Raw genomic sequence first — 23,996 nt, forward strand, 5'->3', positions numbered from 1 at the left:
AAAAAAAAAAAAAAAGTTGGCACTATTCTGACAGCCTCTTGCAGGAATGCTGTGCTGTAGATTAACTGGTTGATGGTAAGTGAGAGTAGCATATGTGCTATATGTGAAGCATTTCTCTTAAGCGTTTATGCAGGAAATGTAAACGAGGGCCATAATTATGTCTGTTGGTTAAAACTTTTGCACAATGAATTTAATATACCAAATTGAATATCCCATTGCGCTGGTTGTGAAAATAGCCTAGCCGCAATTTGAAATTCAAAACATAATTTCACTGCTTTTTAAATAACCTGAAGTGATGAGAGAACAGGAAGCACAAAACGGGGAAGTTATAACACTTAACAAAACCAGGATTGGAACAAACCAGGAAGCATGTGCAGATAACACAGCATAAATCACGCCAGCCATTTTCTAGACATGGCATCTCTACACGCTGAGTACAAATGTGTAGAAATAACTACCATTTTGACAGGAGTACAACAAAATCTGCAATATTACTATCACTGTCGCTTTCCACAAGGCTTCCTATCAATGCAATGTGACCAACTTGCTATTAGCCAAGTTTTTCCATACAATGTGCAGAAAAGCAAGGAATCTACAGGTGGATTTACCTTGGCTTATGGCCTATAAGTAACCTCATGATTACATAAGTGTTAAAATGGCTACTGTTGGTATGCAGATACACTTGAACGTGACATTCTATGTTATCAAACGGTCATACCTGTTAGCTGTCAAGAGCTCAATTTCACGGCCAATGTTAGTGGACTAATGTGGAGTGTGCTATGACACTCCACAGATTAACTTTTAGAGTGCAGCTCTTAGGCACTCATTCTTGCAGGAAGCAGCAGCGGTGTCAGCAGTGTAACCTAGCAAACAAGCCCAGCAAAAGACGAGCAAATGCTGAGCAGGACATGAAAGACGCGAGCCGCGAATGACAGAGACTAGGTTGGGTATTTTTGCTTGGTGTCAGTATGCTGTTGTACGCAGCGGGTGACCTCCTTTCATTGTTTTTCACAATGTCTCGCACCAGGCATAATTTTTCAAGTGCCTGGACAGGTGCTTTTTAAGTCAGCTAGACATGAAATAGTTGTTCTCATATCTGGCATTCCAGTGCAGTCGAACCCGCTTATAACAATACCAGATTTAACACTACATCAGATATAACAATGAGCAGCCAATGCACCTTGAACTTTTGCATGCGTTTTAGGGTAAATTAAACAGCTTACTACATTGCACCCGTGCAGCATTACCGGTTACAGCCAAAGAAATACCTTGTTAGAAAAAAAGCAAGAAAGAGACAAAAATGCGAGCTGCTTTGTCACACCCATCTTCATCACACCAGCACCTCGGCAGCTAATTGACCCATTGACACCTTTGAGTCCCAAAGGCGGCACAAAGGCATACTGCGCAACACTTCATAGCATTGCTTCCAAAAACAAAAACAAAAAAGTGAGCCACTTTGCCAAACCCACCTTTGTGCCGCACACTTTGCATGGCACATCTTCATTGTATCACAGGCCTCACAGGACTCGCACGCCGCTCTCCCATCTCTCTTCCACCATCTTGCCGACAAAGGAGGGGTGAAAGGGGGACAGGCAAGGAGGCATGCTATGCAGGGTGCGAGGCAGGCACAAAGGAGGGTGTGGCAAAGCAGCTGGCATTTTTCTTTTTCTTCTTTTCCTGGATTTCGTGTTCCTTTTCTTTTCAGTGCAGACACCCACTAGCCAGATTTGCCTTGGCCATTAATAGAGAGTTTTAGAATAGGGGCCCCAAACGTTTTGGGGCCCCAAAGAAATAGCGTCGAAGCCATTGCGCATGCGCGAGACGCAAACTGCGTTTGGGTTTTGCGTTGGGAACACTATTTCACCGATTTAGCGGGAGCTCAAATAGCGTTCCCAAAAGCTTTGCGTCAACAAACATGGCGGCACCCATCGAAGCGACGGCTCTAATTTAGCACCAAACCAGGTTCGATTCGCGGTAACGCGTGAAGTTCGCAAGCTAGGAGAAGTGACTGCAGTTATTGCTTTCTCTCAACTAACGTGTGTTATGAAGATTGATTCATTAGACGCCGCTGATTCCGAATTTGAGTGTGGATTTTATGGCTCGTAGGCGTAACACGGCTAAGCTTGGCTGGTAAAGGCACGTAAAGTTGGTTTTGCTGCTCAAAACTAAGTACAACTAATTGTTTGCTGCTTGAAGAATAACCTCTAAATTGTAATTAAACGCGATTACACGCAAGTCAAATTTACTATTCATATCATAAAATGGTATATTTTATTTAATTATTTCTAATAGCTTTTCTTTGACGCCGTAGTGGCCGCTGTCAGCGCAAGACGCTATCCGCAAACGTAAAACCCTATTCCAAAACTCTTCACTCCTGCGTGCCCCAACGCTAACACCCGCAAAGCTCTTTGGGGCGCCAAAATATTGGGGCCCCTATTCTAAAACTCTCTAATGTGGCATGGGAACATTGTAGTAAGTGGTCTATGTTACCATAGAACACACACAACAGTTCACAGTGTTGCGGCTGCTCATTGTTATACCCTAGTATTGTTATAACTGAGAGCGTTATAAGTGGGTTCGACCGTACTTCATTGACTAATTCAAATGTGCGAGTGTTCGTCCCCTCTGCCTTTTTCATGCAAACCGATTATAACACTAGGGTTTTTATGGCCCTTGAATATTGTTATAAGTGGTTCGACTGTAGCGAGCTTTCACATGGAGTACACACTCTGTAAGCTTGGAAAGCTCACCAAAGATTGCAAAAATATTAACCTACTCTACAAGTGCACCCTTTTTATGATTTTGAAGATGCAAGAAATGCAGCAAAAGTAAGCTTTCAATCAAGAGAATGAATTGCCACCTGAAAGGGCTAATGCCGCATGTCCACACCCATGCTTACACACTTTATAATTGGCACTGTCATGCAATTTCGAGTTAGAGGCATAGTGAAAACTGACTATCACATTGTTTATCTCAGAAAGCATTTGCGTGGAATTCTCACTACAATATTCCTGCACATGCACCTATTTTTTGCAAGATGCACGAGGACTGATCGAATCTCATCTAGCGATCAAATAATTGCTGCAAGTTTCTCATTCGCTTTGCTTTTCTTACAGGTGCAGACATCCACGTTTGCATGCAGGCGCTCACATGGTATGCCTTACTTTTACTATTGGCCACACAACCCTAGGGCCATATTCTCTATTTCATTCTTGAATGCTTCTTGAAGGCTTGAATGCTGCAGCACTACTGTCTTTGCTGGGCCGGCTCCTCAGCATGACACATGATGAGAATTGAAAATTAAATGCAACGTTACAAAGTACGAGCTCTAGTTGTGTCACACTTACTCAAAATATAAATAGAAGTGAGAATTTTATTATGTACATCTAAAAATATTAATTCTAGTTGCTTTTGTTGCTTTAATGTTGCCTAAAATTTTTTCTTAAAAGAAGTTTCTCTGAAAACAAATCTATTTTTAAAAATGTGACTGTGGCGATGCACTTCTAAAAAAAGAAGAAAGGACATTCAAAGGGTTAAAGGGACACTAAAGGCAAATACTAAGCTGACATGGACTGCAAAAATACTATACCAAAGACCTCGCAACACTTATTTGGTGTCAAGATAAGACGACGTTTATGAGAAAATCACATTAGAAGGGTATGCATACCTTTAGCACAATTCAAATTGACCGCCCCTGAGCAGGGAGTGGCGGCGTTGTTTACACCATCGCCACCCTTTATTTCCATCTGTGAATAAAACAGCACCCGACAGACGGTGTCAAGGTTTGCTGCACAAAAGGCAAACGCGCGGCCATGGAGAAACCAAGCCAAGACAGAGCGTTGGATTCGGCGTGGCGTGGACTGCTTAATTTCGTGACATTACGTGGACGTGGCATTCTCTGCTACTCGCAGTATATGCAAGTTTTGAGAGCCAGCAAAACCATTGCAGCACAATGCGAGAACGAAACTACTTAAACGTGAAAGAGCGGGCGGCACAGAGAGGAGAAAATGAAACCTCTTGACTGCCCTCGTTGTTGCCAAGTGCAACATCAATGAGTTTTTTATCTAAAAATCAAATAGAACTGGAGAAGTAGCATTTTCTTTCCTCTTATAATGCAATATAGTTGTGTTTTTATAACAAGTGGTGGAGTACTAGTGACAGAAATGAGGAGTGCCTTCATCATCAGGCTATTACTTAAATGTCCCAGCGGAGTCTCTAATCGTGTTCTGCATTTACCTCAATTTTTAAATTACTAAAGCTTTGATTGCGATAATATTGGTGCCTTAGATGTTCTAAAGAACTAATTTATCACTTTAGCTTGACTTAAAATTTCCCTTTAGTGTCCCTTTAATATGTAGGCAATTGATTGCTATTCAGAATGTTCAACAAAGCAAAAGTGACCTGTTATTTGCTCCCAACGAATTCAAAAAGTAGTAGTGTCTATGCCTAACCTAACCGAACATAAAACAGTCAGGAGTGTTCAAAGTGCACACACTATCGTACACAAGCATGAAAACTCACAATAAACATTTCAGGTATATCTAACCTTCAACACATTGCACACCACGGTTTTGTCATCACTGACGAGCTGGATAAATGCAGCTTTTGCGTCAAGAGTCCAGCCTTCCTGAAATTGAAAAGAAAGGAGAGAGAGGAAAACATTTATAGTAATAAATAAACTGTAGTTGCCAAGGAAAATGACGCAACTAAGTTTACAAATGTAATGTGCACTCTTAAGCAAAATTACACCTTTTTGCCACACAACAATAATCGTCATCTGTCGTGTCCGCATTTCCTTTTTTTAACGCAGCGAGCCCGGTACTTTCCAGTAACGAATGGCATGCGCATTATCAGGATGACATAGCATTACCGACAGGAAAGTAGCAGGCGCGGCGCTTTCAAGAAAGGAAACGCAAGCAAGGCAGATGACGATTATTGTTGTGTGGCAGAGATACACCCCAAAGGGTGCAACTTTGCCTAAGAGTGTAGCTAAGATACTGAATGCAGAAAAAGAAAGAAAAAATCATAAAATGAATGAATGAAGTATTTCTGGGTTTTACATGCCACAACCTCTATCTGATTATGAGGCACACCATAGTGGAGGACAACAGATTAATTTCGACCACCTGGGGTTCTTCGATGTGTACCCAATGCACAGTACACAAGCGTTTTTACATTTCGCACCATCGTATTACGGCCACCACGGCCAGGATTTTATCTTGCAACCTCGTGCTTAGCAGTATAATGCCAAAGCAACTAAGCAATGATGGCTGGTCACAAAATGAAGTTAGTCAAGAAACATATATGCACTCATTATATTACGAATATTGGTAACATAGACAGTAGTGGTAATGGCCAAGAGCATTTTGGAGCACATTTCATAACAGTCAACAATGATGATTGTGAATGGTTATCAGCCAGACACTACTAATGCACATTAACAATGGTTCCGGAGTACCAGCTCACATCACTGCAAATATTTTCCCGGAATATAATCAATTTACGTGCCACTTACGAATGAATTACACCTATCACACAGTCTCATTGAGTTAACCTGCACAGTAAGAACAAAAAATACCACCCATCAACCAAGTGGTAAAGTAAGCCACAAAAAGGCACAAAGAACTTGCAGCAATGCAGTCACATAGTACGTAGGAAGCTCTTCAAGTAATTTTACATTAGGCCTCAAGTCGGATCTAGCCAGTAATATGGCCAAGCTACAAATATGCGGCATTACGAGCACACACAGAAAAATGCAACACAGCAGAACAGCTAATAACATCCAAGGGGGTAGGTTTCAGCAGTGTCCTTTTATACTTTTAAGTGTTGAAGCACCCTGTTTTCAGTTTGCTGAGTGCGATGACACAGCCGCCGACGCCTCTCCCAGAACAGACGAACAACTCATCCATATTATATCATCGGCTAGTGGCTCTCTTCGACTCCCACCCCTCTCCTTCTTCAGCGATGCTGATAATCTTCAGCTTCTGCTATGCTGCAAAGGACGGCCGTTGAGCGCTACTCATCATCATCTGAATTCTAGTTAGCCAGAGCCTCGTGCAATATCGCTATCCCCATGTGCACTTCGCTAACTATTGAACGGAAAATGGGGACCCCTACAGAGAAGGAGAATGGGTGACCACGAAAGAGGGGAGGAGAGAGCTTCAACACACAAGGGTGGGGAGAGGGTGGGTTCCCTAGGAGCTAACAAAACTTTGAATGGTGGAGAACTCTGCCTTGATGTGTGGCTTACTGGCAGCATGCACCGTGCTCTCATGAGGCCCAACCTAAAGGCGAAATTCACATATAATCCACACCCCGACTTTAGAGTTAAATTTTCTGAATGTTTGGTGCGGATATGTGCAAAAACACGCTAGATTTCTAATGGTGGACCTTGAACATGCGCCAGTACTGGGTTAGATTAATCCAGTAACCCTTTAGTTTTATCTAGTTTTATAAATAGCAGGAGACTCGACAGCACTCTTCGCATAGGGTGATGGCGACTGCCACCTGATGTTGCCCATAACTCCTTTTCAAAGTGGCCTCAGAGATTGTGCGGCATGGCTCATCTTGGAGTAGCCTTGGAGCAGTTTCTCTTATTTTTAGCATGGATGTAGCTGCTTTAACGAAATGTAACAGATTAGAGCAATTGTAACAGCATTCCCACCACTGCATAGACAACACCAAACGCCTTGAAAGGTACAGTCTAGCCTTACCACGAACACTGGGATTTGGTTTAAAAGGACGTCTTGTTGGGCCAGTTGGTCACAATTCATCTTGGCTACTAGGCGCGAAAACACACACGACACAAGGAAGGAGACGGGACAGAGCGCCACTTACAACTTTTTTTTTTTTTTTTCGGAGGCACACCACACACTTATATACCTGTCTTAGACGCAAGGACACAATCACATCAAGATTGATATGGAAGCGCACTGGTTAAATATTTCTTTTCAGCCATATATAAAGATATTGACGGGTCGCTGACGCACATGCTTCCTTTCTTTCCGATAAAGAAAGCTTCAATCACTTCCCGAGCTTTTTGACCTTTACTTTTTGCCAGAATTCACGCCCCTGCAAAACATGGCTCACAAGAGCGTGATGGGCAGGAGTTAATGTGCTTGGGAATGTTTGGCCCTTCTTTATCTTGTTCTACATTTCTCTCATGTTCCCTAATTCGATCGTTAACGCAGTGCCCCGTTTGCCCTATGTAGGAGCGCCCGCATGAGAGGGAGATTTCGTACACAACGCCTTCGTTGCACTTCATGAACGGTCGCGCATGCTTGGTGCCGCATCCATTTTTATCGTCTCGTATTTTTTCGATACGAGAACAAAGGCTTCCTAGCTTTCGGGGGGCTGAAAACACAAGCGGCACCCCATGCCTGCTAGCAACCTTCTTTAAATTGTGGGCCATCTTGTGTACATAGGGCACCACCACAGGCCTCACTACCTCATCTCGACGGGGATCTTCCCCAGCTCTCACAGCCGCACTCTTCATTTTTTGTAGCAGGCTTTCAGCGACTGCCATCACAATCGAGTCAGGGAATCCAGCTGCGGACAGCCTGGTCAATTGGGTCTGGAAGCTAAGCTGCATCTTGTGAGGGCACGATTTTCCGAGGGCGGATGGCAGGCAAAGTGAAGCCATCCCCTGTTTTATTAATTTCGAATGGGCGGAGTCGTATGGCAGAAGTCCTTTCTTTGCACGAGGTGCATATGCCCAACAAACGCGATCCGCACAAAACTCAATATTTATATCTAGAAACTGTAGGTGGTTCCCCTCAGGCACTTCAATTGTGAATTGCAAGCCATTTCCATGTTGTCGGAATATGGATAAAATATCATGCACATTCTCTTCGAAGTTCAAACTTCTGTCCTTACTAAAAAATATCAAAAAATCATCCACGTATCTAAAAACTTTTAAAACGTGCCTAGCCGGTAAAACCTGATGTAAAACTTGATCCATTTGCGAGAGAAAAATATTACACAATACTGGCGCCACACAGGATCCTATACAAATGCCGGCTTTCTGCAGGAAGAACTGCTGGTCAAATGTTATAAAAGTCGATTGCAAGTAAAACTCTAAAAGGGTTAAAAAATCAGCAATGGAAATTCCCGCATTGTTCTGGAAGGAAATGGGTTCATTTTTTTCTATACACTCTCGGACGGCAGTAAACAGGGCCTTGTGAGGGATAGAGTAGAATAAATCCACCATATCGATGGAAAAGGCACGCCCAACATCCAATTGTAAGTGGCGCTCTGTCCCGTCTCCTTCCTTGTGTCGTGTGTGTTTTCGCGCCTAGTAGCCAAGATGAACTGGGATTTGGAATAAAAATTAAAGCACACTTATGGCACTGCGCACAACTTCCTGCATGGACTTTCCAAACACAGAAGTATTTTCATTGAATATGCACCAAATAAAGCTTCTACATCCAGTAACTTCGGGCACTCATGCTTGGAGACATTCACATTAAGCATTTCATTCATTCTTGGTTCAAAATTACAAGATTACATTTTAAATTTATCCTTAAGGTGTCTTGGAATGAGATCTTGGACATTTCAGAATTCTTTTTTATAGATGATGTCGAAGTGATATGTACAGTCAGCAACAAAAGTTCACGAGACATGAGATTTGAGAAGCTGAATTTCCAAGACACCTTGGCATATACTGTATTAGCACACTTCCACTGAGCCCCGATTGTAACATGCGGTTATATTACTGGCCAAATATGCAAAAAAAATAACTTGGTGCCTATTCTACTGCGCACATCAAGTAACGAAACCCAAGTTGACATGCGCTGGATGAAACAACTTTATGGAACACACACCCGCACACAGATGAATCTTAGTGGCTAGTCACTATCAGAACATCATCTCCTTTTTGCTGTCTACTGACCACAGATAGTCATCTTCAGTTTCATCTGATGCATTAGAAATGTCCCACGTTCAGCAAACTGGAACATGGAGACCGCATACCAAGGCATAAAAAAACAATGTCTGTTCGATTGGCAGTGTGGCTAGCTACCTTGCATGGAGCGTTTCTTTTCATTATTTGAATAATAAGAAGCGGTTTCATTTTTGATTTTGAGTAGAATTAGTTATGAATGCAACATGCATGCAAATTTAAATGCACATGTTATTAAAAGAAAGGTGTGCATTAGAATCATGCAAATATGGTAACCGTAACAGGTAAATTCAAAGTTGAAGTGTGCAGTTGCCTTTGCAATGTACAGAGTGATCCATTAAATTAGAAGCACTATGCCCAGAGCAGAAATTCACATTTGCTCAGGTCCTGGAAACATTTTGGCCGATTGTGCATCACTGTCTGACTGTTCAATACGAGTTAACAATTTGTTTCACAATATGACTTTATTTCAATACTTTATTTGATAATGTGCAGTTGCAATCAGTTGATGATTTTGAAGTACTGGGCATGTGGGCATACACAAACTGATCTTTAACTTGCCTTGTGCAAACAAGAATAATAATTTGTACTCACTTCTTGCTTATGTTGCAAAGTAACTCATTTTATGCTCATATGCAGAGGACAGCTAATATTTGTGCCTTTTTCGGAACATATGAAAGAAACTACTGAACTTAGTCTTTTACATCATACGAGAACATTTACAGGATGCTGATTTTCATCAACAAATGGCAAGAGAAAATATCTTCATATTTGACTAGCTGATCGAAGAGCTTTCAGTATATCGGACATTTCATTTAACTTGAACCAAACTCCCCAAAAAAACTCACTTTGGGAGGACGAATTTCTAAAAAAAAAAAATTTCCCCCTTGAGCAGTTAAACATAATTGACTTCTCCTAAGCTTCTTCTGGCTTTATTGTATGTTACTGTGTAAAGATATATATAAAAGAGAGAAAACTAACAGAGAACAAAGAAAGCTAACTAGCATAATCACTGCCTGTGGCTGTACTATATTTACAGTAGCCAACCAACTAGTAGAAAGAGAGAACTGTAAAAATGTCCATATAGTTGTACAGTCTCAAAATTTTTAGAAAACCCAGCAAAATCAACTTTGTTCACAAGTGGACTTCCTAGCTTCTGGATGGTTAACCACAGATATTGATACTATACTAAAGCGACTATATAATAGCAACAATTTGTGTGCAGGTGTGTGCAAGCGGGCATCACCGATTACTTCTGTCAGTGATGGATGTCCTGTACAGTCAACGACCAATTTTCCGGAACCCCTATTTTTCGGACATGCCAGATAATTTGGACGCCTTCACGGCACTACCATGTACCCCATGAATAGGGCTCCATGTTTTCGGAGTTTCTTTTTCTTGAAATTCGGAGGGTGTGTTTCGGAGTTTATTTTATGGCGGAAATTCAGCGTTTATCAAAGTTTTCAATTTTGCATTACTCTCAATACTCGGAAAATTTTAGATGAAATGATATCTGAACACGAAAACATCAGAACGCACAAAGCATATTTTAGTTGTCTGGAAGGTTTGAATGCACAAACACGTATACACACAAGCACAAATACTTGAATAAAGAACACCTATGTTTGTGCATATTACAACCTTAAAGCTTGTTGTAATAGACACAAGCATACTTTGAGGTTGCTGTCACTGATGGAAGATGGGGCTTCTGCAGGTGGATGTGGCGTTGCGATTGTAGATGCTCCGCAATTCTCAAGGCACCCTTGTCGTTGGCAATGCTAACTGTCACATGACAAAACTTGCGAACAATGACTCCTTCAGATGACGTTGAATCTTCAAAATCACTAAACTCCTTTATGTAGTCACTGGAAAGCTTTTGTTTCGTTCACATTTTGCTTGCCCGAAATTCACATGCTACAGAAATTTGTCACGTGAGCATGCCATGCTTTCCACCAGCAGGCTTTCTGCTTTCAATTCAGTTCCCTGGCGCTCGAGTGCCGCCAGGGAACCGTATATCAAGATGTCGTCTCGCGCTTTCCGGGGCGACAAGCCCTGCTTTAAATGTGCGATGGGTGCAGTCTACAAGATACTGTTGATGTGCGGTAAAGTTTATATCGGCCAAACCGGGCGATGTATCCTAGCCGCTTAGAACATACACTTTATCGAAAGGCTTTCGATAAAGAACAGGGTCATATTGGCGGTTAAAATCGGAGTTTATTGGATAAATCCAAATTGTAAAAAATTTTACTGGCAAGCGTTTATCGGATTTTTTCGGATTTATCCGAAAACACAGAGCCCTACCGATAGAGTTAATGTATAAGAACGTCTGAAATTTTGGACGCAAAAAACCTTCACTGTCCGGTCGTTGCCATGACCACAGGTATGAAACTGAATTAATCGAAACCACCACCACAATCCTGCACTTGGATTATCTCGCCGCCTTGAGCCGGCACTCTCGCACGCAATCCACTGCCAGCCATAGCCACACTGCAGCAACTACTTCGACATTCGCTACCAAGCTTCTTGCTATTCGCTGCCATGTTTTTCATTGAAACAATTCACCACTGTTCGCAATGGCGCCGACTCCACCTTCCCAATCCTGGCCAATGGCTTCGAAGCGCGAAAAGCATGGCGCGCTATATGTCACTTCCCGAAAGTCAGCGTCGCCCCAAAAACGCAGTGTTGCACGGTTAAGCATACCAAAAGTTAAAAGGGGCAATTGCCACGGGACATGGTATGTTTCCTTTAATAATACATGCATGCACCCGCCATCTCCTATTACAGTACGAGCACCGATATGCCTAATAAGTGTACTGGCAGGCCTTTAGAGCTATTTCGGATGTGCCTTTTTTTTTTCCATTTCGGATGTGCCATTTTAAGGACACTTTCGCAGCCCCTAGGGAGTCAGAAAAATCGGACGTTAACTGTAATCTGTAAATATGTGTGAATAAATCTTCTGGAACTTCCCACTCATGTGCTAGCTCATTGCACATGTGCCACTGCAGTTAAGTATTCCATTCAATTAGCTTCCTTTAATTTGAACTTCTTTTATTTCGAACTAATTTTCAGGCCCCTTTGAGTTCGAATTATCGAGATTCGACTGTACAACAATCAATTCTGTCTCTCGCTTACTGCTCCCCACTAGTCTTCTCGTGCAAGACGGTGGGTGAATGTCACCAGGGTTCTTGCAACACAAAATGGGCAAACCCTGCACTTCTCTCCTACTCATGCAGCAATTCATATTCCCAGCTGGCCTATGCAACACACAGCTTTCGCTACACATACTGCACATAGTTTTTCATGTCACATTTTTTAACTAAGTACTCCACACTTACAACAGAAATTTATGCTGTAGACAGGCATTCTGTCGAGAGAATGAGTCCTTCGCAATATCTGCAAGACAGCTACGCAGCAAAAGCTTTTTTATCACAGCAGATTCTGTTACGCATAGCGGCCATATTGTGCCCAATAATGACACATTACTAAACGCAGTTTTCTACAGTATAATAAAGTGCATTACCACGCCAGTCATGGCAACCCTGCACTTCAGCTCAGTGTTATGCCCAGCCTGATCATCTGCTAGTCTCTCTGTATGCTGTTGCACTGCGTGTCAGACAGCACAAATGCTGGTTGATACAGCAGCCCGGTTGAGCCCTAATACCCCCACAAAACACAAAACATACTGGCACTTCAGGACAAAAAAAAAAAAAATCTAAACATGCAGTTAGTAAACAGTCCTCTCGTTCCAATAAAAACCGAACCCCCCTTCAAGGCTACCCTCTTTCTACCCCTGAGCACATACCCCTGGACTTCTTACACTAATAAAAACTGTCTGTAATAACAGAGTGGTGTTTTTTTTTTTTCATCTAGGCTGCACTACATGACGTCAAAAAAATTTGAAAATGGCTTTATGGCTGAGTAGAGCCTTAGGTTCATCACTGGCCTGTCCTATGTGCCAGGTTCACCCCTGAAGCTATCAACATGCCTCACCACAACACACAAAATGCTTCACTACATGATCTGTTTGTCATTTTGGAATGTATACAAGAACTTTCCATATCTATTGCCTTGCATGTAAAGTTAGTAGAAGATTACGATGTCTTGTAAATGTGCAACGCACTGAGCAGCAAGTAAGTGCAGGGGCCAAGTGTGCCCCCACATCAAGCCGGAGGTCGATTCTGTACGTAATTCACTTTCTTCAATATCGAGGTTGACGATGGAATTGCTATCTTGTAGAAGAGCTGATGTCAGGGTGCTGCAAAAGATGGTTTTGCATGGCAACCAACCAACGAGAATTGGAATTGTAAGTAGTTGACTAGGTCATTTTTAATTATTACTCCCTTCAAAACACTTTGCAGCACCGAAGCACCACAGCAGGGCAGTGGGTACAACAGAATAAAAAGCACAAGGAAGGAAAGAAAGTCAACAGTAGTTTGTATACAGTCAAACCTCAATATAACAAACCTTGATTTAATTAAATTTGCAATGCGAGAGCTATATAAATTTTTATATCTTAGTTACATTGAAAACTGTACTTCTTTTGCAATTTAAAGAAGTAATTTCATGACACGGTCTCACTTTAACAAAGATTTTGGCCATTTCAAGCATGTACTTGGAGCCTGTATGCTAGTAAATCTAGCAAAAAACTATAACAAATGTCGGCTGAGGCAAGTTATTTCAAGCATCCTTCCGCATGAAAAGTTTTAGTGGCAAAAAAGCCGTCAAACCGCAAACACTGGAATATGGTAGACTGGTAGGCTCAACACAATGCACGCAAATGCCTGGTGCTGTGAGGCACGCCAATGCATTGCTCATGGCACGATCTGCCCTGCACGCACTGGCACTCATAACCTGACCGTCTTGAGATTTGTTTATAAGTGCTTACTGACAAAATAATATCCACCAGGAGTGCTCTGGGAATTTGTGAAGCTGTTTTTACTGCCGACACTTCAAAACCTTGAATCAATGAAATTAGCAATTTATCAAAGTTCACTTGCTGTAAGTACAATTTTGTTATATCGAGGTTCTATGATGGCAGTGTACAGGAAGGGCAACATTCACAAATTGTTGACTACTTTAGAAAATAGAGCCCGATCGGCTGTCACCACATATGCAGGCAAGGCATTCCATTCCGAAACTTCATGGAAAGAAAGAAAACTTCATGCAATTTGTACGGCATTTAATCTGCATTATCTTACAACTGTGGTCCCACCTGTAGGAGACATAATGGGGAGTTTTTAGGTACAGTTAAACCTCGATATAGCAAAGCCAGCCATGCTTTCGCATGCACTCCGTCCCTGCGGCTGATAGAGTAGCTTGCAGTGGGGAGCAAATGCTTTGTCTGCCTCTCGCCTTCAATGCGTCTCTGGAACTTGAGATTACACAACCTCCAGTAGTAAACACACGGAAAGACAGTGCACATGACGCCACAACATCTCAGCACGCCCACTCTTTGCACACGTAGCAGAGTACGCAGCAGAGCAGAGGGCACATCGGCTGCGTAAGCGTTCAGCCGTGCTGTCAGCCATGCCCAGTCATGGCATTGCTAGAAAAAGCAACATGCGGCAACCTGCCCAAGATTTCCATTTATTTTCTCGGTGTTTCTCTGTGGCAGCAGTGAAATTTCGTTTTATTGATATCATGTATAAACACAAAAATTATAGACCGATCAGCTTACTGTCCGTTGCCTACAAAGTATTTACTAAGGTAATCGCAAATAGAATCAGGAACACCTTAGACTTCTGTCAACCAAAGGACCAGGCAGGATTCCGTAAAAGCTACTCAACAATAGACCATATTCACACTATCAATCAAGTGATAGAGAAATGTGCAGAATATAACCAACCCTTATATATAGCTTTCATTGATTACGAGAAAGCGTTTGATTCAGTCGAAACCTCAGCAGTCATGGAGGCATTACGGAATCAGGGTGTAGATGAGCCATATGTAAAAATACTGGAAGATATCTATAGCGGCTCGACAGCCGCCGTAGTCCTGCACAAAGAAAGCAACAAAATCCCTATAAAGAAAGGCGTCAGACAGGGAGATACGATCTCTCTAATGCTATTCACAGCATGTTTACAGGAGGTATTCAGAGGCCTGGAGTGGGAAGAATTGGGGATAAAAGTTGATGGAGAATACTTTAGCAACTTGCGATTCGCTGATGATATCGCCTTGCTTAGTAACTCAGGAGACCAATTGCAATGCATGCTCACTGACCTGGAGAGGCAAAGCAGAAGGGTGGGTCTGAAAATTAATCTGCAGAAAACTAAAGTATTGTTTAACAGTCTCGGAAGAAAACAGCAGTTTACGATAGGTAGCGAAGCACTGGAAGTGGTAAGGGAATACATCTACTTAGGGCAGGTAGTGACCATGGATCCGGATCATGAGACTGAAATAACCAGAAGAATAAGAATGGGCTGGGGTGCATTTGGCAGGCATTCTCAAATCATGAACAGCAGGTTGCCACTATCCCTCAAAAGGAAAGTGTATAACAGTTGTGTGTTACCAGTACTAACATATGGGGCAGAAACCTGGAGGCTTACGAAAAGGGTTCTGCTGAAATTGAGGACGACGCAACGAACAATGGAAAGAAGAATGATGGGTGTAACGTTAAGGGATAAGAAAAGAGCAGATTGGGTGAGGCAACAAATGTGGGTAAACGACATCTTAGTTGAAATTAAGAAAAAGAAATGGGCATGGGCCGGACATGTAATGAGGAGGGAAGATAACCAATGGTCACGAAGGGTTACGGACTGGATTCCAAGGGAAGGGAAGCGTAGGAGGGGGTGGCAGAAAGTTAGGTGGGCGGATGACATTAAGACGTTTGCAGGGACAACATGGCCACAATTAGTACATGACCGGGGTAGTTGGAGAAGTATGGGAGAGGGCTTTGCCCTGCAGTGGGCGTAACTAAGCTGATGATGATGATGATGATGATGATGTATAAACACCCGTCATTACACTGAGGTTCTAAATACATGGTGTTCAATGAACTAGAAGCCAAAAGTTTAATGCTTCATATTATCGAGAATTTCATTCTGCCGAGGTTTAACTGTGTTTTCATCTATTCCAGCTGTGTTGTTACTATAAATAGAGCATAAAAGCTTAGCCTGAACTTTTTCCTTTTCGAATACACTGGCTCAATCCCAATGCTGTTCTTTCATTGCTGTTACGATTATTTTCCAGGAGTACTGTTTCGTTATACATCTAGTGCCACAATTTTGCATACCGTCAAGCTTATCTATGTTGCATTGTTGGTAAGGATCCAAACCAGCATTTTCGTATTCCAGGTAGGGTCTAATCAAAAAACGGTATGCTGCTTCCCTCAGGTTCCGAGGGGCAGTAAGTGTTTTAATGACAAGGTTTAGTACTTTGCTGGTTTTATTCACAATCATGTCAATGTGCTTGCTAAAAGTCAGGACCTCCAAAGGCACTACTTTGAAGTGTTTATTTAACCTCAGATTCTTTTCTAAGGGTGCTTTGACCTATTTTACAGTTATTATTTATTAAATGTTTCAATTTATAGAAGGCCATGGGACAGCACTTGTGTGTATTAAGGCCAGTTTCCAAGTCCCCACTCCAGAAGGTGCTTATAAAGATCCTGCTGGAACGCTGCATCTTTAGCGTCTTGAATAGCTCTGTAGAACACACAGTCATCAGCAAACAACCTGATGTTGGGGAAACATTTGAAGCAATATCATTCAAATATATTAGAAATAAGTAACCTCTCAGTAAATATTTTTTTACTGCTCATAACGCATTGTTTTCTAACTCATGACAATTACATTTATGATGCTATCATCCATCTCTAGTGCTCTAATTTATGTAGGAATGACTCATGAGAGGCAGTATTTGAACGCTTTTTAGTACTAAAAAACATTGCATCAGTCTGTACCCTATTTTAAGCTGTTTCTGCTACATCACGATAGAGCTCAACTAATTGAGCAGTACAGGAAATGCCTTTTCGAAAACCTTGTTGTGCTGGTCAGAAAAAGTTATTTGATTCCAAGTGCTTCTATGTTTTGCTAGTATGTGCTGAAATATTTTGTAGGATATGGAACATAAAGAGATGGGCCTATAATTACACGCAGGTGACTGCAAACCACTCTTGAAGACAGGCACAACATAGGTAGTCTTCCAATCTTCGTGAAACACTTCTGTTTCTAGCGGTCTAATTTTCTCCTACTTTTTCAGTGTTTATAATTTCCCCGACGTTTCCTGGATTTTTCGGTCGCTAGACACCTTGTGTGAGACGCACAGCTCTCAGGGTGGGAGTCAATCAAGAGGAAGCATTAGAACATCTAACATGCACACAGCTGCTATTCGAAGATTAGATAAATGAAGCCTGCTGTGGCTGCTAGCACAGATCCACACTCAGGTGTCCTCCAGTGCTCAGTTCACCAATGGGAGGGCTTCACCAGTCTCATCATTTCAGTTCCATGAAAAGGCATCTTCATTAGCTTCATCACACCACAAATGTCTGCATCTGTATTACACAGTTATACCCACTTATACCAAGCACGATAAATCTGCTAAATATGGTTGTTATATCAATAGTTCATTGTATTTGAGCTTAGCACAGTGGAACTAAAATTTGTAGTGCAACTGAAGTCTGATCCTGGCAAGAAGACATAGTGAGACTGTTTTAAGTGCATTTGATTGCAGTTATACAATCACGGCATTTTCATTGAGCTCCAACCTTCCTTCTCAGTTATACATCAGTTCCCACTCAGAGAGCAAATTATAGAAAATGATAAACGATACACAAACACTAGTGCGTACTACCTCAGTGCATACTAAAGGAAGATTGAGAAACTATCTTGGTGCACTACAGTAGGCATGAATGTATGCACGTGTATTGTTCCTAAATTAACATTTTATTTCAGCCTGTAGTGAGCATTATTGCAGTGCCCAAGTATTTAATCGGCATTACTCCTAAATAAATAAATAATATTTACAATAGTTAGACCAATCAATGGAACCATCAGAACAGGCCAGCCATAAAACCACTGTAAAATTAAGAGCTTGACAGTGGCAACTCTTGTGTAATGAATACCAAGGAGGCATGCTTACAGGAGTTGCAGGTTTCAAGTATTCCATGGTGGCTCGCACGGCTTGGGGTGGCAGGTCAAAGAAGTCATTCCTGAAATCAGCAAACAAGCTTTCTCATAAAAACATTTAAAAAGAACACTTCATTTAGGCAAAACAATTTCCAGGTGAAAAAATATGAGCAGCAAATGAAAGATCGAAACCAAATGCCTTTACGTAAAAAATGCAAAATAATTTTAGCTCCATATGCTTAAAGTACTGTACATTGATCACAACCCTAACCCTAAAAGCCTGTGTAGCTCTGATGCAAGACAGCAGTGCACCTCGCATGCGTCGATGCGCTTGTTGTGCATTTTTTTTAAGATAAGGTAGAAATGGATGTACGTGGGAGCAGACCAGCCTGTATGGATACACGTTCTGCTGCCATCAGCACACATACGGTGAATCACGCATGAATGTGGTTGGCCGTGTGTTCGTTACAATGCCAACAATACACCATTTAAACAGCTGCTCATCATACAAGGGCAACAAGCAAGGCACACTGTTTCATCAGGCTTCGGAACAGACTTCTTGTTTGAACCGATCTGTCCCCGTTCTTGACCAAATTAAAAAGTTGGCGCGTCTCTGTTCACATGCTGATCAGTGCTCTGAAGCCTCGTGATCCCTTTGTTCTTGGCCCTTCCCCTCCGGCTGCAGCGTTCGTGACTGCCAACACTACTCAGGTGCTATTAGTTCTGACAGTGGCCTTCAGCTTGCAGAGCATTTGAATCCATTCCCACTCGTGTAATTATGCGAGCAAGAATGAAATGCGTTCAGCGCAGGCCCGCGAATCACAAAGCGACAAGTATCGCGTGTTGATAAAGCAATGGGGAGGGGGTCCTTCCATGAAGCGCAGATGTAGCCTGCAGTGGTGTTTAAATTGAAACTGTAATGTGTAAAGATCCGTCCAAGTGGGGGTTGGGTTGGATTAATTTTGACAGCTCGTGCAACCCTAAAATGCCATTCATGGCTGGCGGTACAACTAGACATCTCCAGTTCAGCATCCCATGTCTGGCCTTAGGAAATGATAAGAGTGTCATCCACGCTTTCTAGTGGAACATGTTGGAGGCCTTGCACATTCTTGACACAGAGTGGCGATCTGCTCTTGCTGATAATTAATGGCCACAGTGTGCATGAGCCATGGTTTCACATGCGCAGCAAGCAAAAATATGAGCACCCTGCTAATTTTTCCAGGAGGCTTAATCTCCTGTTTAACAGCGTCTGCCAAAACAGTGCCCCTTCAAATTCATCAACACTAAATATTTCCGATGATGCAAGTCACACTCCGTTAGGAGAAGCGCACTTGCAGGGGTGCAGTGCACCGCAGCATTCAATATATTGAATGTGGAGATGAACAGGAGCTCGATATACACGTAATACATCGTTATATTTTTGCATGGGATTTCCAAGGCAATTTTATGACTGTTCGACATAGACAATATTTCCGAATTTGATTTATGCTTGTAACTTGGTTTCTTTTCACTACTTCCCATCATCGAACATTGTTACATCTTACAACAGTGTATTCTGCAGAGGCCACAAACTGCCCCTTTAAGATATTGTATTTGCTGACTCACTGCACTTCACTGGCATCCATGCTATGTGCTACCTACTGACTCAGAAACCACTGCACTTTCTTTATGAGGGACAACTAAGCTAAAAGTTCCTAGAAAGATGCTGCCCTGTCATGACAAAAGAAGATGTGCTGCTACATTGCTATGAGAAAGGAACGTTGCCCAGGGAGGCGCTCATGAAAAATGGCCCTCAGTGCCTTAACATTTAATCTCTCAAACAAAAGCGGAGCTGCAACAAGCACGTTCTTATGTTTTACAAAACTGTAGCCTTGGCAAGTTTTCTGTGTTCTTTTTCATTTCCCTCAGTATGACACTGAAAACGATTTATAGGCTACAATCAACGAGGACGAAATTATTTGTCAGAAATGCCCTAGAAGTACTTGTGTAGAAAACTGGGAGCCACGGAAACACCTGCAAGCGTATACTGCCGATAGTGTTGCGGTGTGGTTTCAAGAGGATCAACTCACTGTAAGAGTTCCTTCATGCAAAATAACTCAAGAAGGGCGAGAATTGCATAGAGGGAATTGTTTTCTAGATTCACAAAATAACATCTCACAATGGTGGTTCAAGGTTTCAGCAAAATACAATTCACGAGTGAATAAGCTATAAACGCAATCGAAATTCAAACAAGCGATCACTTGATCCATTTCTGCCTATTTTAGATGCAAATAGAGGCAGTTTCTTTGTAAGCAGAGTGACATTGATTTTTTTGGAGCCACTTATGGGTGTCCACAGTGCCTGAATTAAAGGTGTGTCCACATTAGCAGCACAAGATCACCACATGGCGTTTGTGGTTCATGGGCCCATGGCCGGCGGTGGTCTTGCTGGCAAATGGAAAGACCCCTCTTTCACACAGAGGATCTGCCTGCGAGATCTCACTGCTGCAAACCAACATGGCCGTTCAGCGACAGAGGAGTTGTCATGGCTACACTCTGACATTGCTGGCAGCCTCACCGCCGCTGACTGATCGCCACCAATATCATCACTTGGCCTTTTCCAGTTAGCTTTGAATCTGTAGCTGACTGTACTTCAAAACGAACAGCCGAAGCTCCCAAGCCACAATGTTTTGTTACCACTGTTGCTGCTTTAACCTCTCCTTGCAATTATTTTACACAAAGAAGAAAACGTGCCAATATTTGCACTGCCGCCAGCTGAGATGCAAGCACAATTAAGCCGTTTCGCCATGTTCCGTCGGTAGTCGTGCACTACAGCTAAAGTTGATTTGCGTCGGAACTCTTATTGGTGGCCGTGGACATCGGTTTTAATAAAACGAACTTTACATGTTCATTTACTCTGGCAGACATAATTTTGCCTGGAATAGAAGATGCATAGCGAAAAAAACCTGTGTTTCTGTCCCCAGTCTTGGTAATACATCGGTGCTGGTGAAGCATAGATGTGCTGTTTCTGCAGAAAACATGAAGTGTTCGTTGTTTATCTTCGTTGTAAGATTGTATGATTAGCAATGTCATTTGTTGCCTTTTAATTTTGTCACCAGGCACTATCAAAGGTGCACACCGGTGGAAACAATGGGCATTTATGGCGGCTGGCACTAATATTACTTTAGTGCTCCCGAAAAATATGCTGGCTATACATATTCTTGTACTTGAAACATGTTCTCAGTCAGTCCAATTTTCGCTTTCAATAAAACCAAATGCACACATATTTTGTCCGAGGAGGTCTAGAAATAATAGTTGAAATGGCATGCGATTATGCCTGCCTGAAAAAAACGTCGCTGCCTTTTCATTTTATCACCAGGCGCTGTCAAAGGTGCGCACCGCTGGAAACACTGGGCATTTATGGCGGCTGGCACTAATATTACTTTAGTGCTCCCATAGAGTTTCTCACTTCATTACCTAGAGGGAAATCTGGCGCTGCTGCGCTGTGGTATGGATGGCAATGCCAGTATATTGTGACTTCGGATTGGCATTGTTCTCGGAGAGACAGGACACCTTGAAGACGCGCTTGGCAAGCACCGTTCCGTCTGTCACAATGATTCATTTTCTACTAAAACAGCACGTAAAAGGCTATTTTGGTTTTATTATTACGCAAAAACGTGTTTTGTTTAACTATAAGAACTTGTTATTGCGTGTACGATTATATGTTACGTAAAATGTATCAGCGGGCTGCTAAAGTTGGAGGACAGACGACAAGGTTCGCGCTCGCTTTGAAACAGTTTGTCGTCTGTTCTTGCTTTTCTTCGCTTGGTCATGCATTGTAGGTGAGTAAAGATGTAATATGCATGCATGGAAACATTTTAAGAAGATTTTACTTTGAGAATGCGTTATTTGTGTAGCCAAATCCACGTTTTAGACGAAGCCTCTTACAACACCAGCCAACACGAGCCCTGCAGACACATATACTGTCATTCCCATGACGGCGCGGTGCCCCCTTAAGAAACTCCCATAGACGGTGGCGCCAGATTTCCCTCTAGGTGTGAGAAACTCTATGAGTGCTCCCAAAAAATATGCCGGCTATACATATTCTTGTACTTAAAACATGTTCTCAGTCAGTCCAATTTTCGCTTTCCATAAAATAAAATGCACACATAGGGTATTTTGTCCGAGAAGGTCTAGAAATAATAGTTGAAATGGCATGCGATTATGCCTGCCTGAAAAAAAAAAACGTTGCTGACACTCATGCTCATAGTTTTCACAAACAATAATAGAATGATAGAGCAATATTCAAATTTACTATTTGTGGCAATTAACCACTCAGGAATAACAACAACCTTCTAGCTTCTTTTTTTTTCCTCCCACGGCTTTTGAAAATTCCTCCCCATACCACTGCTGGCCATTTTCTTCTGTTTGTATGACTAGCGCTAGCGCTACAATCCTATGCGTATGATAACCCTAGCACTACGTCGACTGAAGAATGCAAAGGAACATTCGCACTTGATATGACGGAACAGCTTGTTCTCCTGCACAGCCCAAGATCATGCAATCGCACTAACGAGCCCTGGGGCATGCGCACCTGGCCCTCATAGACGGCTGCGCATCGCCCACTAGTGTCGTCGACGTCAGCCCCTTGGGGGCATAAAAGCTCGACTGCTTTGCGGTCACCGACCAGTGAGCATGACACAAGCTTTGAGGCCGTGCGACTCGCGAATCCGTTCTTGTTTCTTCACCAGGTGAGAGACCAACGTTCAGCATATACGTATCGTAGCAACAACGTTTCTCTCTTGCTTCTGCCATGCCCACGATCACTACTTGTACAATTGGCGACTGCCTACCGCTGTTTTGTTGATTTGCTGTCTTCCTATAGCGACATAGAAACCAGCCCAGGACCAACATCAGAGGAAATGCTTAAGACAATACTAGACCAAATACGAAAGCTAAAGCAAAGCGCGAATTTCACAAATCACCAGCTTTGTGAAACTGTTAACAAGCCGTCTTCCATTGAGAAAAAAATGAACGACCTGTCTGCTGACTGATTACACCCTGAAAATTGACATGTTGCAAAAAACTATGAACAATCTAATGCTGAAAGTAGACAACTTAGAAAACAGAAGCAGGAGGAATAACTTAATCATATATAGCGTGAAGGAAACTACAAAAGAGTATCAGCAGTCCCTCGAGCAAACAGTTTCCAAGGAAATATTTCAAGATCTGTTAAATACTGACGTACCACTTGAACACATTCATAGAATTAGAAGGCCTTCAGCAAATAAATGCCAACTGGTTATCCTGAAACTATTAGATGAAAGAGACAAGGCCAAGATTCTTAAAAACTGCAGGAAACTCAAGAACTCTGCATTTACCACCTAAGAAGGTTTTTCACCCCGTGTGCAACAGATTCGAAAAAAGCTTTGGCAAAGCGCAAAAGAGCACAGAGTGACAAAGTGATGCTTTTTTTCGACAAAATTAAGATTAATGGCAGACAATTCTGTTGGGATGACGAAAGAAATGAAAGAGTACCACTCGCTGGACAGTGACAAAGCCGCTGCAGTCGCAATAGCACTTTTCTTGCGAATCCTAAGACAGTACCTTTAGTCCCAAAGAGTAGCTCGTCAATAAAACTGTTTTCGGTGCTCAACGTAAATGCTTGAAGTATCGCAAGCAAGTGCGATGAACTTGAAAGTTTTCTTCACATGTACTTGGATTACACGTGAAATCATTCAATAAAAACGTTGCGTGAAGTGCTTGTCAAGTGCTCCTTCACAGAAAAGGTACAAGTTGCAGATTGTTGGAGAGGAGTTGCATAAGAAGATTAGATTGTCAAAGTACCAGTTTTTTTAAACATCAGAATACACAACTTCCTTACTATCAACCACAAAAAGTTCTGGAGGCACCTAACAGACAAGAAAGAACCTGTAAGCAAAATTTTTTCTAAACAACTCTGCTGTCAACTTTTAATGACCAATTTTCCAGCATAATTCTGCATGGAAAAGACACGATTGCCGAATTTACAGGCAAAAAGCAAGAGATACCTGACCT

The 23,996-nt window shown here is 42.2% G+C and overlaps 1 protein-coding gene across 2 annotated transcripts in view; it reads right to left on the reverse strand.

Annotated features, from left to right (window-relative positions):
- Positions 1-23,996, reverse strand: part of LOC139051621 (uncharacterized) — a 214,268-nt gene that overhangs the window by 60,985 nt on the left and 129,287 nt on the right. For both annotated transcript variants that reach the window (XM_070528561.1, XM_070528562.1), the window contains exons 11-12: positions 17,975-18,044; positions 4,547-4,627 (exon numbers count right to left, since the gene is read on the reverse strand). In XM_070528561.1, the coding sequence (XP_070384662.1) occupies positions 4,547-4,627; positions 17,975-18,044 (151 nt within the window). The remainder of the gene's footprint in view (positions 1-4,546; positions 4,628-17,974; positions 18,045-23,996) is intronic.

The sequence above is a fragment of the Dermacentor albipictus genome, unplaced genomic scaffold (genome assembly GCF_038994185.2).
Source record: "Dermacentor albipictus isolate Rhodes 1998 colony unplaced genomic scaffold, USDA_Dalb.pri_finalv2 scaffold_13, whole genome shotgun sequence".
Taxonomy (NCBI): domain Eukaryota; kingdom Metazoa; phylum Arthropoda; class Arachnida; order Ixodida; family Ixodidae; genus Dermacentor; species Dermacentor albipictus.